This window comes from Mobula birostris, chromosome 23 (assembly GCF_030028105.1).
Source record: "Mobula birostris isolate sMobBir1 chromosome 23, sMobBir1.hap1, whole genome shotgun sequence".
Lineage (NCBI taxonomy): Eukaryota > Metazoa > Chordata > Chondrichthyes > Myliobatiformes > Myliobatidae > Mobula > Mobula birostris.
Window position 1 is genome coordinate 19568863 of NC_092392.1, and position 15696 is coordinate 19584558.

At 43.6% G+C, this 15696-nt stretch overlaps 1 protein-coding gene across 1 annotated transcript in view; it reads right to left on the minus strand.

Moving 5' to 3' along the window:
* The window catches only part of dhtkd1 (dehydrogenase E1 and transketolase domain containing 1), a 61738-nt gene that overhangs the window by 30123 nt on the left and 15919 nt on the right, over positions 1 to 15696 (minus strand). The window contains exons 6-9 of the mRNA XM_072241678.1: positions 9161 to 9332; positions 6141 to 6339; positions 2214 to 2526; positions 71 to 155 (exon numbers count right to left, since the gene is read on the minus strand). Coding sequence (XP_072097779.1) covers positions 71 to 155; positions 2214 to 2526; positions 6141 to 6339; positions 9161 to 9332 — 769 coding nt within the window. The remainder of the gene's footprint in view (positions 1 to 70; positions 156 to 2213; positions 2527 to 6140; positions 6340 to 9160; positions 9333 to 15696) is intronic.

Sequence of the window (15696 nt, forward strand, 5' to 3'; positions counted from 1 at the left end):
TTACACTCAGTGTAGTTCAGTGAAAGACCCTCCACCAGCAGTTCCAGTTAGTCTCCTCCACAATTATTACCTTGACACAACAATGTTCCAATGGCCAGGGCTTCTGCTGTGGACCAATCCAACCTTGTCCCCTCTTCCAGCCTCTGTAATCTAGACTAAACAGAGAATTAGTATTCCTCCTCTTCTGAGAACAAGCATGCTGGCATGAACAAGGACGGTGCAATAGCAAAGCAGTTCACATGACGCTGTAAGAGCGCCAGCAGCACGGGTTCAATTGCCACCGCTGTCCATAAGGAGTTGGTACATTCTCCCCATGACCACGTCTTTCCTCCAGGTGCTTCAGTCCCCTCCCACGTCCCAGAGATGTACAGGGTCAGTAGGTTAACTGGTCACATGGGTGTAATTGGCAGCAAGGGGTCACTGGGCCATATCTCCAAGTTAAAACAAAACAAGACATTGCACAGTCTGAGACAGTGCAATGTGTAACTAATTAAACCACTGCTAACAGATGTCCTGCAGAAGAAGTATCTGTGACAAACTTCAGAATGAGTCTACAACAGAACATCTACAAGGAGCACTGCCACATGAAAGAAGCATCCATTATTGAGGACCCCAAGATATGTGGAATGTTGTCAGGAATGAGATCAAAGGACATTTCTTCACCCTGAAATTCTCAACTGAAGGTGGCAGTGGTGGGCAAATCATGTAATACATTTAAGGAGGAACTCATGCTTTTTTTAAAAAAAATAGTATGGGTTCCATTTTTTAGAGAACAAGAGCGGAACGGGTCCTTCTGCTCCAAAAAGACACACCAGTCAGCAAATCACAGGACAATTTACAGTGACTAATTAATTACCGACCCAGCTGGTGGCGTAGTGTCATCAGCGTCAGACTTTGGGACGAAAGGTCCCAGGTTCGAATCCAGCCAGCCGATTCCCCTGCACGCTTTCCATCCATGCTGGGTTACGAGCTGGTGATCTCTTTGGAAACTCACCCGGCAGAAGGCAATGGCAAACCACTGCTGTAACTTGCCTCGTACGTGATTCCCCACTACGTCAGAGAGGCGTGGAGGGAAATCGTCTGCTAACCGGAGAAACTCTTGATGCGACATCTTTGGACTGTGGGAGGAGAGCAGAGCACCTGGAGGAGACCCACATGTTCGTGGGGACGAATGTGCAAACTCCATACAGTTTAGCATTGGAATTGAACTCCAAACACTGACGCCCTGAGCAGTAATAGCATTATTCTAACAGCTACGCTACCGTGGCATTTATTATTGAGAGACAATGTAAAGCTAGATTGTGTGACATCCAGGAAGATTATTCCTTACATGCGCACACTGAGGTAGTGAAAGGGGAAACAGTGTAGAATAGAGTGTTACAGTTACAGAGAAAGTGCAGTGCAGGCAAACAAATAAAGTGCAAGGGCCACAACGAGGTAGATTGAGAAATCAAGGGGTCATCTTTATCGTATGGGAGGGATGCTCAAGAGTCTGATAACAATGGGGTAGGAACTCTCCTTGAGCCTGGTGGTATGTGTTTCAGCATTTTGTACGTACTACTCAACAGAAGGAGAGAAGAGAGAATATTTGGGGTGGGAAGGGCCCTGATTATGTTGGCTGCTTTACTGAAGCGGGAACAAGTGCAGATATGGGGAGACGATGGGAATGGGATAAATGTGGAAATCTACTATGATCAAATGGTGGAACAGACTCATTAGGCTGAGTGGCTTAATTCTGCTCCTGGATTTTATGGTTTTCATGGATATTGAAGTGGACTATCGTGTTGAATGGTGGAGCAAGCTAGAGGGACTGAATGGCTTGTTCCTGCTCCTATTTTCTAGGTTCGCAAACAATCTGCCTATTGCTCCCTGGAAGTCAAGCTACATTGCCTGTGTCTGATACAGTAAGAGTCAAGCTGATTTGCCTTTGCCTGCAGCTGCAGGAGATGATGAACTGCTATGAAATTATTTTTGCAGAAACATGGCTCCAGGACAAAATCTCATGGACCATCAATCTTCAGGCCATGCCACTCAGAAACATGCTAATATTTTTGTGACTGTATGTGCTGTGTGCTACTGTATATCGTGTGATTTACATCTGACCCAGGAAGAACACTGTTTCATTTAGCTGTATGAACGTATATGGTTAACTGACAACTGAAACTGAACTGATAGTGTGAAGGGAACAGTCCCCAGCTGACACCAGAGCCTACCTGTACATGGGTCTTCATCAGGTGATTATGCATGGTGATTTCTCCAGGCACGACAACAGACTTCGCCCCCACATACTTCAGTAAATCAATGGGCATTCCAGTGTCCCACGTGCTGATCTGGGACGATGGCTCCATCAAGCCACTCCAATGGCCCTGGAGATTTGGAGAAACTGGGCAAAAGGCCGTCACATTGGTCAGATGGTTGTTTAACTTTGAATAGTAATCAGTTTTAATGCTGAAAACTTCCTGCTCTGTTAGGAGGCTGTCTGCTACCAGCTGCTCTGCATACTGGTCAGGGATACTTCTACGGGATCTGTGGAATTAGCAAAGAAAGAATAGACAACAAAGAGTGTGACGATATTCAGAACCTCTCAGTTCTGCAAGTCTCAATTATGCAATCAATTTTTCCATGCGTTCTGAGACAGAAAAGCAAAAACTGTATGTATGGTCCAAAGTCAAAACCGAGTTTGTTGTAATATGCACAAATCCATATATGCACAAGTGCAATGAAAAACTAACTTAGAGCAGTAGCAGAGGAACATGGCATTGCATATGCATCATCCCCAAGAAAAATGCCAACATAAACCATACTTTTGTTTTCCACAAGAAAGAACACTATTAGAACAAAAACAAGACAAAAAAAAAAACCTCCAGGCAGTCAAGGTTTTGCTAAACTCTACTGATTAGGGTTGGGCAACGGGGCCAAAATGCTGGAGGAAATCAGGTCAGGCAGCATTAGAGCCTTTTGTCAGGACAGGTCCAGGCCTGAAATATTGACTACTTATTCCGCTCCATAGATACCGCCCGACCTGCTGAGTTCCCTCCGTATTTTGTGGGTACTGCTCCAGATTTCCAGCATCTACAGAATCTCCTGTTGATAATTTGCTCTGCTACATCCCTGTCATCAATCCTTGTGCACTTCCTGATCATCATTCCTTTTATCAGTTAATCATTCTTGCTGCCCAGAAACAGCTTTTTTTTTTGGTAGTTTTTATACTAAAGACCCTCCTCTTATATATCATCTTATCCCTCCATTCCCTTCATATTCATACCTGTCTAAAAGCCTCTTTAACTCCACCAAACTGACTGCTTGCACTACAACCCCTAGTAATCTATTCCAGGCACCTAACACGCTCTGCATAAAAAAAAGTACCCGTCTTGTCATCTCCACATCATTAGAGTTTGATATCTCTAACTCAAAAGTATGTGCTCTGGTATTTGATATGTCTACTCATGCAGAAGATTTTGTGTGTCTACTCTATCTAGGATTAAATAACTGGTGGAGTAGACTCGATGGGCCAAATGGCCTAAGTCTGCTTATGTCTTATGTCTTATCTATGACTCTCATTATTTTAAAAACTCCTCTATCAGGTCTCCCCTCAGCCGTTGACACTCAAGGGAGAATAACCCAAGTTTGTCCAACCTTTCCTTTTAACCCATGCCCTCTGGTGAATCTCTTCTACACCCTTCCCAACACCTCCACATCCTTCATATAATGAGGTGACCAGAACTGAACACAGTTTCACTTGTGAGCAGCTCCTACCATTGCTTCAGTGCTGGCAACTGTGAAATGGCACGTTTAGTAAACTTCCCCAAATGTGAAGTGCCGACTCATCAGGTTCTCACTAAGTAATGTTCACTTTTGGCTTGTTACCATGGTAATCACTTCTAGAATGCAGGCACAAGTTACTTATTAGCCTGACGAAGTTACTTATTAGTCCTGACGAAGGGTCTCGGCCTGAAACGTCGACTGCACTTCTTCCTACAGATGCTGCCTGGCCTGCTGCGTTCACCAGCAACTTTGATGTGTGTTGCTTGAATTTCCAGCATCTGCAGAATTCCTGTTGTTTACTTATTAGCCTCTGTGTTCAGGATGCATTCTTGGAAAGTTAGTCAATACGTTTTATGCATCATGGATTAATACTTGTAGACAACAGCAGAAATGAGTTCTAGGTAATCCAGCTGCCACAACAACGCCGACATTGCTCACTCTCCCTCCCCAGACCTGCTGAGTTCAGACCTTGAGCGGAATTTGAAAGTTGTGGTGGCACTAACAAATGCCATGAGACCACGAGACATAGGAGCACAACCAGACCATTCAGCCCGTCGAGTCTGCTCTGCCGTTCCATCATGTTTTTTTTTATCCCTCTCGACCCCATTCTCCTGCCTTCTCCCCATTACTCCGAGCGCCCTGCTTTCCTCCCACATTCAAAGACGTACCAGTTAGCAGTACATTGATCAGTGCAAGTTGTCCTGTGACTAGGCCAGGGTTAAATAGGTGGGTTACTGGGTGGTATGGCTCAGACGTGCCAGTTCTGTGCTGTATTGCGCAATAAATAAATCAAGAACATCTTAACCTCCGCTTTAAATATACCCAGTGACATTCCCCCCCCGTCGCTTGTGGCAATGAATGCCACAGATTCACCACGCACTGGCTAAAGAGATTCCTCCTCATGACTCATAGGAGATAACTCCATTCAGGAGGCTGGTTAAGATGGTGACGAGCTGCGTGGTCTGATGTCGTGGCTCAGACCTAGTTGTATTTTTCAGGTTCGTAGGGATGGTTTTGGGGAGACCGAGTGGTGTTAGGGCTCACATTGGGGTTCAGGGGCACGGATAAGGAAGAATGAAAAGTCAGGGGGAGGTGCCCGTGTTCAGATTCAAGGTAGGAAGGCTCTGTGGCTGAAGATCAGCGATCCCGGGGGTTGGGGTGACGGGTGCTGAGGAGACAATGGGTGGTAGGGAAAGAGATTGTTTTGCTGCTGTTGTTTTGTTATTTACTTGTTGTAGTTGTCGCTGCTTGTGTTGTCCTGCTGAGCATGCTACATTAGAGCCAGAATATGTGACAATATGTGTGGGTTGCCCCCAGCACATCCTTGGCTGTGTTGGCTGTTAATGCAAATGATGCATTTCACTGTGTGTTTCGATGTACATGTGATAAGCAAGTCCGAATCGGAGTCTGGGAAGCAGTCATATCCCTGGTCGAGTAAGAAGCAACTCAGGAGTGGAATGTGGCTTCACAGTACATCAGGTCTTTGATCACTGGTGGACTCACAACTTAATGTGTCATTTCAACTGTGACTCAGGTTGCAGCTCTACAAAACTGGGGTTAGGCCCCACTTGGAGCATTATGTGCATCCTGGTTACCCAAATGTATATCGAGGATTTAGGGAGAAGTTCACCAGGATGCAGGCTGGATTGGGGAGAATTAGTTAGAAGGAAAGGTTAAACAAACTCTGACTGTCTTCTCTGGAGAGTCGGAGGCTGAGCAGAGATCTCACAGAGGATTATAACATTAAGAAAGGCATAGGTAGAGTGAAAACCAATCTTTTTCCCAGGATGGAAATGTCCAACAGTGGATGGCATAGGTTTAAGATGGCACGGTAGTGTAGTGGTTGGTGTATCACGGTAGTAGAGGCGGCCATGGGCAGACATGTCAGAATGGGAATGGGAAGTTGAATTGACATGGGTGGCCAGCAGCAGACTCTGCCCTCTGCAGTGGACACAGTGAATCCTCTCGCTGAAGCGATTACCCCAATCTTTGTTAGGTCTCAGCGATGTAGGGGGTGCACACCAGGAGCACCGGATACAGTAGATGACCCCCGACAAACTCACAGGCGAAGTGTCACCTCACCTGGAAGGTCAACTTGCGGTCCTGCATGGTGGTGAAGGACTTGGTTCCTTTTTATTTTTGTTCTAATTGTGTTCCTTCTTCTAAAAGTTCTGCACATTTATGTTTAACTTATATTTTTCTTGTGAATGCTGCTCATCTGATGCTATGTGCCTGTGATGCTACTGCCTGAAAGGTTTTCATTGCACCGGTCATACGTGCACTTGTGCAGATGAGAACAAACTCAGTGTTGATTTTGACTCATTATCGATGCAAGGCCATCGGTAAGGATTATCCGAGTGCTCTCTTTACTGTACCTGATGATTTTGTACATGGTGGGGTTTGTAAAGGATGGTTCATCCAGCTCATTGTGGCCCCACTGCCTGTAGCACAGGAGGTCGACAATTACATCTTTCCGGAAGCGCCGTTGATACTCCACAGCTAATCGTGTGGCTCGAACTACATCCTCCGCATCACCTCCATTCACATGAATAACAGCACAATTAATCATCTTCCCTGGAGGAAACAAGACAATTGCATTATTTTCAAATTCAAAAGTTCAAAGCAAATGTATTATCAAAATACATATATGTCACAATATACATTCACTTTCTTGCACAGTAGAACAAAGAAATTAATAAGAGTGTCAAATGTTATGGACAGAAGGCAGGAGCATGCAGTTAGGGATAATAAATCAGCCATGATAGAATGATGGAACAGGCACGATAGGCTGAATGGCCTAACTCTGCTCTTATATCTTATGGAAATACAATGGAATCAATGAAAAACTATATCCAAAGACTGACAAACTAGGATGGAGCAATGGAGCGATTACACTGAGAACATAACTTGCTGAATTCTTGAAAGTTAGTCTGTGGGTTGTGGAATCAGTTCAGAGTCGAGGCGTATGGAAATGTATTTGAAACATTGAGATTTTTTAAATGTATTTAATCTTGTAATGTGACAAAATGGAACCTGTATAATCCCAGGGTGCTTTGCTATTTGCTAAGTGTGTACATGGCAGAAGGCACGTAATGTTCTGATCACTGTGAAAGTAAGGGGAGATTGTTACATTACATGTCCTTGAATAGAAGAAACAAGACTGCAGCTGCCGAGTGAAGGAGCTGAGTCAGCCAGAACAGATAACAGCCAAGGAATTGCATAAAAATTAACTTCGTAAAATGGAAACCACCTGCCATACATCGTGAGCAGCGGAGGTGGACTTCCCCTTGCAAGTAATAAATGTGCTTTTAATAGATCCACTGTGAATTTATTGTACTTTGTTATAAGACCTAGCAAAAGGTAAATGACAAGTGAGTGAAGTTATCTACACTGGTTCAGGAGCCTGATGGTTGTAATGTAATAACCATTCCTGATCCTTGTGGTATGGGACACAAGGCTTCTGTACCTCCTTCCCAATGGCAGCAACAAGAAGAGCATGAGCTGGATGGTTGGGTTCTTTAATGATGGATACTACTTTGTTGTGGCATTCTTGTAGCAAGAATGCTTGAGTCATTAATACTACAGGATCTCACTGAGTCTGGTGTTGATAGGTACTTGAATGGTTGGCATGGCTGGGATGGAATGAATGGTCTGTTTCTGTGGCATAAAATGAGCTGCTGGCGGAACTCAATGGGTCAGGCAGCATCTGTGAGGGAAATGGACAGTTGGTGTTTCAGGTCAAGACCCTTCATCTGGGCTGAAAGACTAGATGGGAGATAGCTGGCACATAGAACTAGCGGGAGAGAGGTGTCAAAGAGAGAGGGGAACTTCTTCAAAAATCCCCTTATCTTTATCATCTCCAATCTCCCTGGGATTTCCCAGTGGCCACCCATTCAATTCAACTTCCCATTCCCATTTTGTCATGACTGTTCATGGCCTCTCTACTGCCACTCTCTGCACAGATTTTCAAAACCTCCCATTTCTTCTGGGTAGCCTCCAAACTGATTTTTGGTACGTTGATTTCTCCAACTTCCACTGAACAACAACACTGATCAGGAGATGGAGAGAACAGAGGAGGGAATGGAACATCCAAAGGATCATTTCTCAGACAGAAAAGGACATTTTTAATCAGAATGCTGGACATTCTGTGCAAAGGTCCCAGATGACGAGTAGATCAGAGAACAAAAAAAGGACCAACTCAATCTGCAAATAAAATCCAGTAATACTGAATACACAAAACACATCATTAAAAGGGAACGGAGATTGATATCATTAAGATCAAAGAGAAGAAGCATATCAAAAATTTGTGAAAGAAAGGTAGAGAGGTTACAGGAAAAAGAACAGAAAACACTTCAGTTTTGAAGAAATGTCTATCATCTCTGTTAGTCAGTAAATTTTTGTGCACTCCATGTAAATGACATAAAAAGTCTGTTGTGTTTAAAGTGGGTTGTAATTATCAAAAACTACACTTGAGTTTGAGTAAATTGTAATTGTATAAATTAGTAAGCCTACAACAGACAGAAATGGCAATCTCACATCGTGTCCAAGGTGAGTTCCCAGATCCTGGTTCCACCACCTCTGACCTACTGTTTGATGAACTAATTATCCAGTTATTTTAACAATGAAGATAACTTTGTCGAGAAACTCTAATTTGTGCAAAAACGTGACCAATAGTCATTTATCTCTATGTGTTAAATAGCATGTCAACTCAAAGCAATGGATATTTTGTTTGCTAAAAATCGTTTTTCTAATAAAACTCAGCAAATTCAGCTTGCTCCATCGTGGGCACTAGCCTCCCAAGCATCAAGGACACCTTCAAAAAGCAATGCCTGGAAAAGGTGAAATTCATCACCAAGGACCATCACACAGGACATGCTTTCTTTTTATTGCTGCCATCAGAGAGGAGGTACAGGAGCCTAAAGACACACACTCAATGCTTTAGGAACAGCTTCTTCCCCTTTCATCATCAGATTTCTGAACAGACATTGAACCCATACACTACCTCAGTATTTTTTGCTCTCGTTATTATATGTAATGTTTATATATTATACATACAAAATTACATTCCTGGAGAAGCCACGGTAGTGTAGCAGTTAGTGTGACACTATAACAACTCAGGGAATTAAAGTTCGGAGTTCAATTCCGAAGCCGTACATAAGAAATTTGTATGTCTACCTCATGAACGCATGGGTTTCCTCGGGTGCTTTGGTTTCCTCCCACTGTCCAAAGATGTACCAGTAAGTAGGTCAACTAGTCACTGTAAATTGTCCTATGATTAGGCTAGGGTTAAATAGGTGGGTTGCTGGCGGTGAGGCTTCTTGGGCTGGAAGGCCCCATTTCACACTGTGTCACTAAATAAACACATAAAAGGAAGTATTGATAGCTATGTGCTTACCAATGTCACTGCTGTAGAGGGAAGATTTGCCCCTCTCCGCAGGAGTCGTGTATCCCAACTGGTTGTTGACAATTAGGTGGATACTTCCACCCACTCTGTAGTGGGGCAGCTTAGACAGAGTGAAGGTTTCCGCAACCACCCCTTGCCCTGGGAAGGAAGCATCACCATGCACCTGCAGCAAGAAAGTGGGAAGGTGAGCAAGAGTTCAAAGTTCAACATGAATTTATTGGCAAAATGTACATATGTCACTATACCTTGAGTTTCATTCTCCTGCAGGCATTCACAGTTGAACAAGAAATGCAGAGTCAATGAAAAACCGCACACAAAGACTGACAGACAACCAATATGCAAAAGACAAGTTGTATAAATATAAAAATAATAAATAAATAATAAGTAAATAATTAATACTGAGAACACAAATTGTAAGGACCTTGAAAGTTAATCCATAGGGTGTGGAATCAGTTCAGAGTTGAAGTGAGTGAAGTACACTGGGTAACTTTCTGACAGTGATTATCAGAAAATTTGAACAAAGGAGCAAGACTTCAAGACATAAGAACAGAATTAAGACACAAGAACAGAATTCAGCCGTTCAGCCTGCTCTGTCATATTTCCTCTGGACTCCATCTCCTGCCTTTTCCCTGTAACTGTTGATACACTGACTAACCAAGAATCTATCAACCTCTGCCTTAAATATACTCAATGACTTGGGCTCCACAGCCACCCATGGCAATGAATTCCACAGATTCACCACCCTCTGGCCAAAGAAATTCCTTCTCACCTCTATTCTAAATGGATGTCCTTCTATTATGAGGCTTTAGCCTCTGGTTCTAGATTCATGCACCACAGGAAAAGTCCTCTTCACATCCACGTATAGGCTTTTCAATATTTCATAGGTGTCAATGACATCTGCAGTCATTCTTCTAAACTCCAGCAAGTACAAGGTCCAGAGCCGTCAAACACTCCTCATACATAAACCCTTTCATTCCTAGGATTATTCTCATGAGCATCCTCTGGACCCGCTCCAATCCCACCACGTCTTTTCTTAGATATGGGATGCAAAACTGCTCACGTTATTCCAATTGTGGTCTGACCAATGCCTGATAAAGATTCAGCATTACATCCTTGTTTTTATATTCCGGCAAGATGGCGACATGAATGGTCGCAGCGGCTTCTACGGGATCAACGACAGGTGCTACCGTTCTACTTAAACGTATGTCTAATGGTCGCAAGATCCTGCTATACGTTAAGAACTCAAAGGACTGCAGGTCTACACCATCCCTGAGTTCATCGATGGAGGCTCACAGTCAAATAGCGAGTGGCTGTCATGGTCGCTGTTCTTGAGATCGAAAGACCTCTTTACACATTGTTAACCTTGTAGGCCACAAGTTGGAATTGCTGATTTATTGGATGCGAGCAAAGCGGATGGAGGGGGCCAAGTCCTCAGTTGTAGCAAGGACTAGGCCTGAAGCCAGGGTGTTGCCTGTTTGCAGCCGCCCAGAGTGACAGGACGAAGCCGTTGCACTTCACCAGGGTTTGGTGTGGCATGGTGTCCAGAACGGAGTCAAGGCTGCCCTCCCAGAGTCTCACTCAGCAGAAAACAACCTCTGTTGTGACTGACTGCCGCTTTTGTAGTGGCAACTCAATGGACTCGGGCTTCAAGCTGTGTGGTCACTTGCTTTTCAGCTGCTGGAGGAGAGGCGGCTGAGCCATCGCACTCTACTGGAGGCGACGCAGCTAAGTTGTGACGACTGAAGATTTAAAATAGGCTGAGGGATCTGGATTATGTACATATATAACTGTGTAGTTGTGTTTTGTATATCTGAGGACTGGGGCTCAAAGGCATGGATTCGCTGAGCAAGAGTCCAGCCCCAGGGTAAGGAACAGGCCTTGAAGCCACAGTGTCACCTAGAAGGCGTTGGGGGCCAGTCGATAGATGATATTGGCGGGTTTGGGGAGGGGGGTGAGTATATCTGCATATATCTGCATCATTGTATTTTCACTTGTATTCTATATGGGTTTGTTGGCTTGTATGCATCAAGCCACTGCGTCGCAGATGGGGGGGGAAGGGGGTTAGGCCTCGGGACTCTTATTACATAATTGTGATCTTGTGTGTGCTTACTGTGTGTGACTGTTGGTAATGTGTCTTTGCACCTTTACCTGTAGTAACCCTGTCTCGTTCGGCTGTATTCATGAGCATTACATATATGGTTAAATGACAATTAAACTTGAATTGAGTTCAATATTCTAGTTTTCTCAAAATAAAATCTAACATTGCACCTTTCTTCCTTTCCACCGACACAACCAGCAAGTTAACATTTAGGGAATCCTGCAAAAGGACCCTCAAGTCCCTTTGCACCTCTGATTTTGAAATTTCTCCCCATTTAGAAAATAGTCTATGCCTTTATTCCTTCTGCCAAAGTGCATGACCATACACTTCCCAACACTGTATTCTATCTGCCACTCCTTTGCCCATTCTCCCAATCTGTCCAAGTCCTTCTGCATCCTCTCTACTTCCTCAAAACTACCTGCCCCTCCACCCATCTTGTATCATCCACAAACCTGGCCACAAAGCCATCAACTCCCTTATCGAAGTCATTGACATATAACGTGAAAAGCAGTCCCAATACAGACTCCAGAGGAACACCACTTGTCACTGGCAACCAGCCAGAATAAACCCCCTTCATTATGACTTTTTGCCTCCTGCCAGTCAGCCAATCTTCTATCCATGCTAGTATCTTTCCTTTCATACCATGGGCCTTATCTTGTTGACCAGCCACTTTGTCAAAGGCCTTCTGAAAATCCAAATAAACACCATCCACTGACTCTCCTTTCTCAATCCTGGCTACTATTTCCACAAAGAATTCCAACAGCTGTTGTCAGGTAAGATTTCCGCACAAGGAAACCATGCTGACTTTGGCCTATTTTACCATGTGCCTTCAAGTACCCCAAAACCTCGTCTTTAATAATAGACTCCAACATCTTTCCAACCTGAAATCAGGCCAACTGACCTATAATTTCCTTTCTTCTGCCTCTCTCCATTCTTAAAGAGTGAAGTGGCACTTGCAATTTTCCAGTCCTCCGGAACCATTCCAGAATCTAGAGGCTTTCAAAAGATCATTACTAATACATCCACAATCCCTTCAGCTACCTATTTCAGAGCCCTGGGGTATAGTCCATCAGATCCAAGTGACTTATCTAGCTTTAGACCTTTCAGCTTCCCAAGCATCTTCTCCTTAGTAAAAGCAACTACACTCACTTCTGCCCCCTAACACTTCAAAATTCTGGCATACTGCTGTCTTACACAGTGAAAAATGCACAAAAATTTATTAAGTTTGTCTGCCAGTTTTTTTGTCCCCCATTACTACATCTCTCTTTTACTCTTTATATATCTGAAAAAGATTTTGGTATTTTCTGATACTTTTGGCTAGCTTACCTTCATATTTCATCTTTTCTATCCTTACAGTTTTTTTCAGTTGCCTTCTTTTGGTTTTTGAAAGCTTCCAATCCTCTAATATCTCACTAATTTTTGCTATATCATATGCTGTCTCTTTTACTTTCATGCTGTCTTTGTTTTCACTTGTCACTGACTGTTGCCTCATCCTTCCTTCAGAATACTATTTCATCTTTGGGATGTACAGTATCTATCCTGCACCTTCCAAATTGACAGCAAAAACTTCAGCCATTCCTGTTCTGCTGTCATCCCTGCTAGTACCTGTTAGGTATTTAATATTTCTGCAATATTTGAGTAATATTGTAAATATATTGCTTGATTAAACATTCTTTGTTCATATAATTCATTACGGTTGTATATAAAAGTATGTGAATAGCATACATCATTATGCCACCAGGACATTAGTGCACCCCTCACTGAAGTAAAAAGTAAAGACAAAACTAGAGTACACATATTATTCCCGGCTCCAGTGTTTTTCTTTCGATTAGTTTTATGTTTTAGAGTTACAAAACATAACAGTGTTCCCTTTGAATCAACTTTGGCCAGCTCTTCTCTCATGCCTCCGCAATTCCCTTTACTCCACTGTAATACTGATATATCTGACTTTAGCTTCTCCCTCTCAAATTGAGGGTGAATTCAATCATATTATGATCACTGTCTCCTAAAGGTTCCTTTACATTAAGCTCCCTAATCACATCTGATTCATTACGTAACAGTCAATCCAGAATTCTCTTTCTCCGAACAAGCTCAACCACAAGCTGCTTTAAAAAGTTATCTCATAAGCATTCCGATTGCAGTTCTGTCCTGTCCATCCTCACAGTCTCACTACACACTGCAGGGAGTTGTATACCAACTGCCCCATCCTCAATCCTATTACTTCAGTTCCCATCCCCCTGCCAAATTAGTTTAAACCCTCCTGAACAGCTCAATCAAACCTGGCTGCAGGGATATCAGTCCCCCTTGGGTTCAGGTATAGCCTGTCCTTTTTGTACAGGTCATATGTCCCCCAGAAGTGATCCCAATGATCCAGAAATCTGAAATCCTGCTCCCAGCACCATTTCCTCAGCCACTTATTCACCTGTACCATCATCCCATTCCTGCTCCAACTAGCACACGGCACTGGGAGTAACACTGAGATTACTGCTTTGCAGATCCTGTTCTTCAGCCTTTTTCACAACTCCCTGTACTCACTGCATGGGACCTCTTTCTCCCTTTTAAAGTATAATTATGAATGCAGAATTAATCTAACAGCACCCACACCGTGCAAGCAAATAAAAAATATCGAGTACAATCATCTACAATGCTTGCCAAAAAAAAAGGGCTGGAGGAACTCAGCAGGTCAGGCAGCATCTGTAGGTGGAAATGGACAGTCAATGTTTTGTGTTGAGACTTGTCTGGATCAAGGGTCTCAGACCAATGTGTTGACTGCCCCTTTCTCTCCATCCATGCTCCCAACCCGCTGAGCAGTTTACTCTTCACTGCAGGTCCCAGCATTCACGGTCTCTTGTATCTCCACCTGCAATAGGTGCTTGACTTCAACAATATGAACTGATTGAGTCAGATCCATTCATTTATCATATACATTGAAATGCATCATTTGCACCAACAACCAACACAACCTAAGGGTGTAGTGGGGGCAGCTGAAAGTGTTACAGCCCATATTCTGGCGCCAACATAACATGCCCACAATATTCATCAGAACGGCAGCAAAAGCAGCTCACAGAAATCCCCAAAAGTGCACATTCTCCCTCTCCAAGGACAGCTAGGCATGGACGTATCCTCGGAAAAGGGGCAGGCAGTGAGCCTACCCTTTTCTCTCTCTCACCCACACAGACAGTCCTTCAACCCCAGGACAGGTCACTTCTGGGCTGCTGTTGGACTCGCGGATCACAGACATCAGGCTTTTGGCTTATGATGTTGTGCTGAATTAATTGAACTAGTAATTAATTGCTTAACTAAACTAATCCCTTCTGCTGACACAAGGTCCATATCCCAATACTCTCAGCACATTCATGTACCTATCTCCGCTTCTTAAACACCTCTATCATACTTGCCTCCACCGTCACCCACCATTCTCTGCGTAAAAACCTCCCCCCTCCCACCTTAGGTGGATGCCCTCTAGTATTAGACATTTTAAGCTTGCCGCTTGTAATCTTATAAACCTTAGCCTCCACCACTCGAGAGAAAACAACTCAAATTTGTCCAAACTCTCCTTATGTCACATGTCCTCTGATCCGGGGGCATCCCGGTAAACCTCTTTTGCACCCTCTCCAAAACCTCCACACCCTTCCTCAAATGGGCCTAACAGAATTGAAGACGATACTGCAGATGTGGCCTAAGCTCAGATTTATAAAGTTGCAACATAACTTCCTGACTCTTGAAATCAAAGCCTCGAATAACAAAGGCAAATATCCCATATGCCTTCTTTACCTGCCTATCAACTTATGAGGCCACTTGCAGGGAGCTATGGACATGGACCCCTAGATCCCTCTGCATGTTAAGGGTTGTGCCATTAACAGTGCAGTGTCTCTTTACAATTTGTAGAATTCAAATTTGAGTTCAGAACAAACTTTCTCGTTGTTACAAGCTGACGTCAAGAGGTGAGTCATTCGCCAAAGAATGAATGCTTCCTGATCAAAAGTTTTCATTATTTTTATACTATTTCTTATTGACTTTCTCCTCCATTATCTCTACCCTGCACACACTGCGTTTACACAGAATGAGATAGATAAGCCTTTGGCAGTGTAAGGCTTCAGGACCCAAGTTCGAATGAAGTGTGTGCAGTTCCACTTTTACCTTAAACAAAGATTATAAACATGAGCTTTATTGGTCATGTGTACATCAAAACAATGAAATGTGTTGTTTGTGCTAATGATCAACACGATCTGAGAATGTGCTGGGGAGCAGACCGCAAGTGTCACTCTGCTTCCAGCATCTACACAGTAGGCTCGCAACTCACTAACCTTATCTGTGCCTCTTTGGAATATGGGAGGAAACAGGAACACCCAGAGGAAACCCATGCAATCACAGAAAGAACGTAGATAGCAGAGGAATTAAGCCCAGATCACTAGTGCTGTAAAGCGTC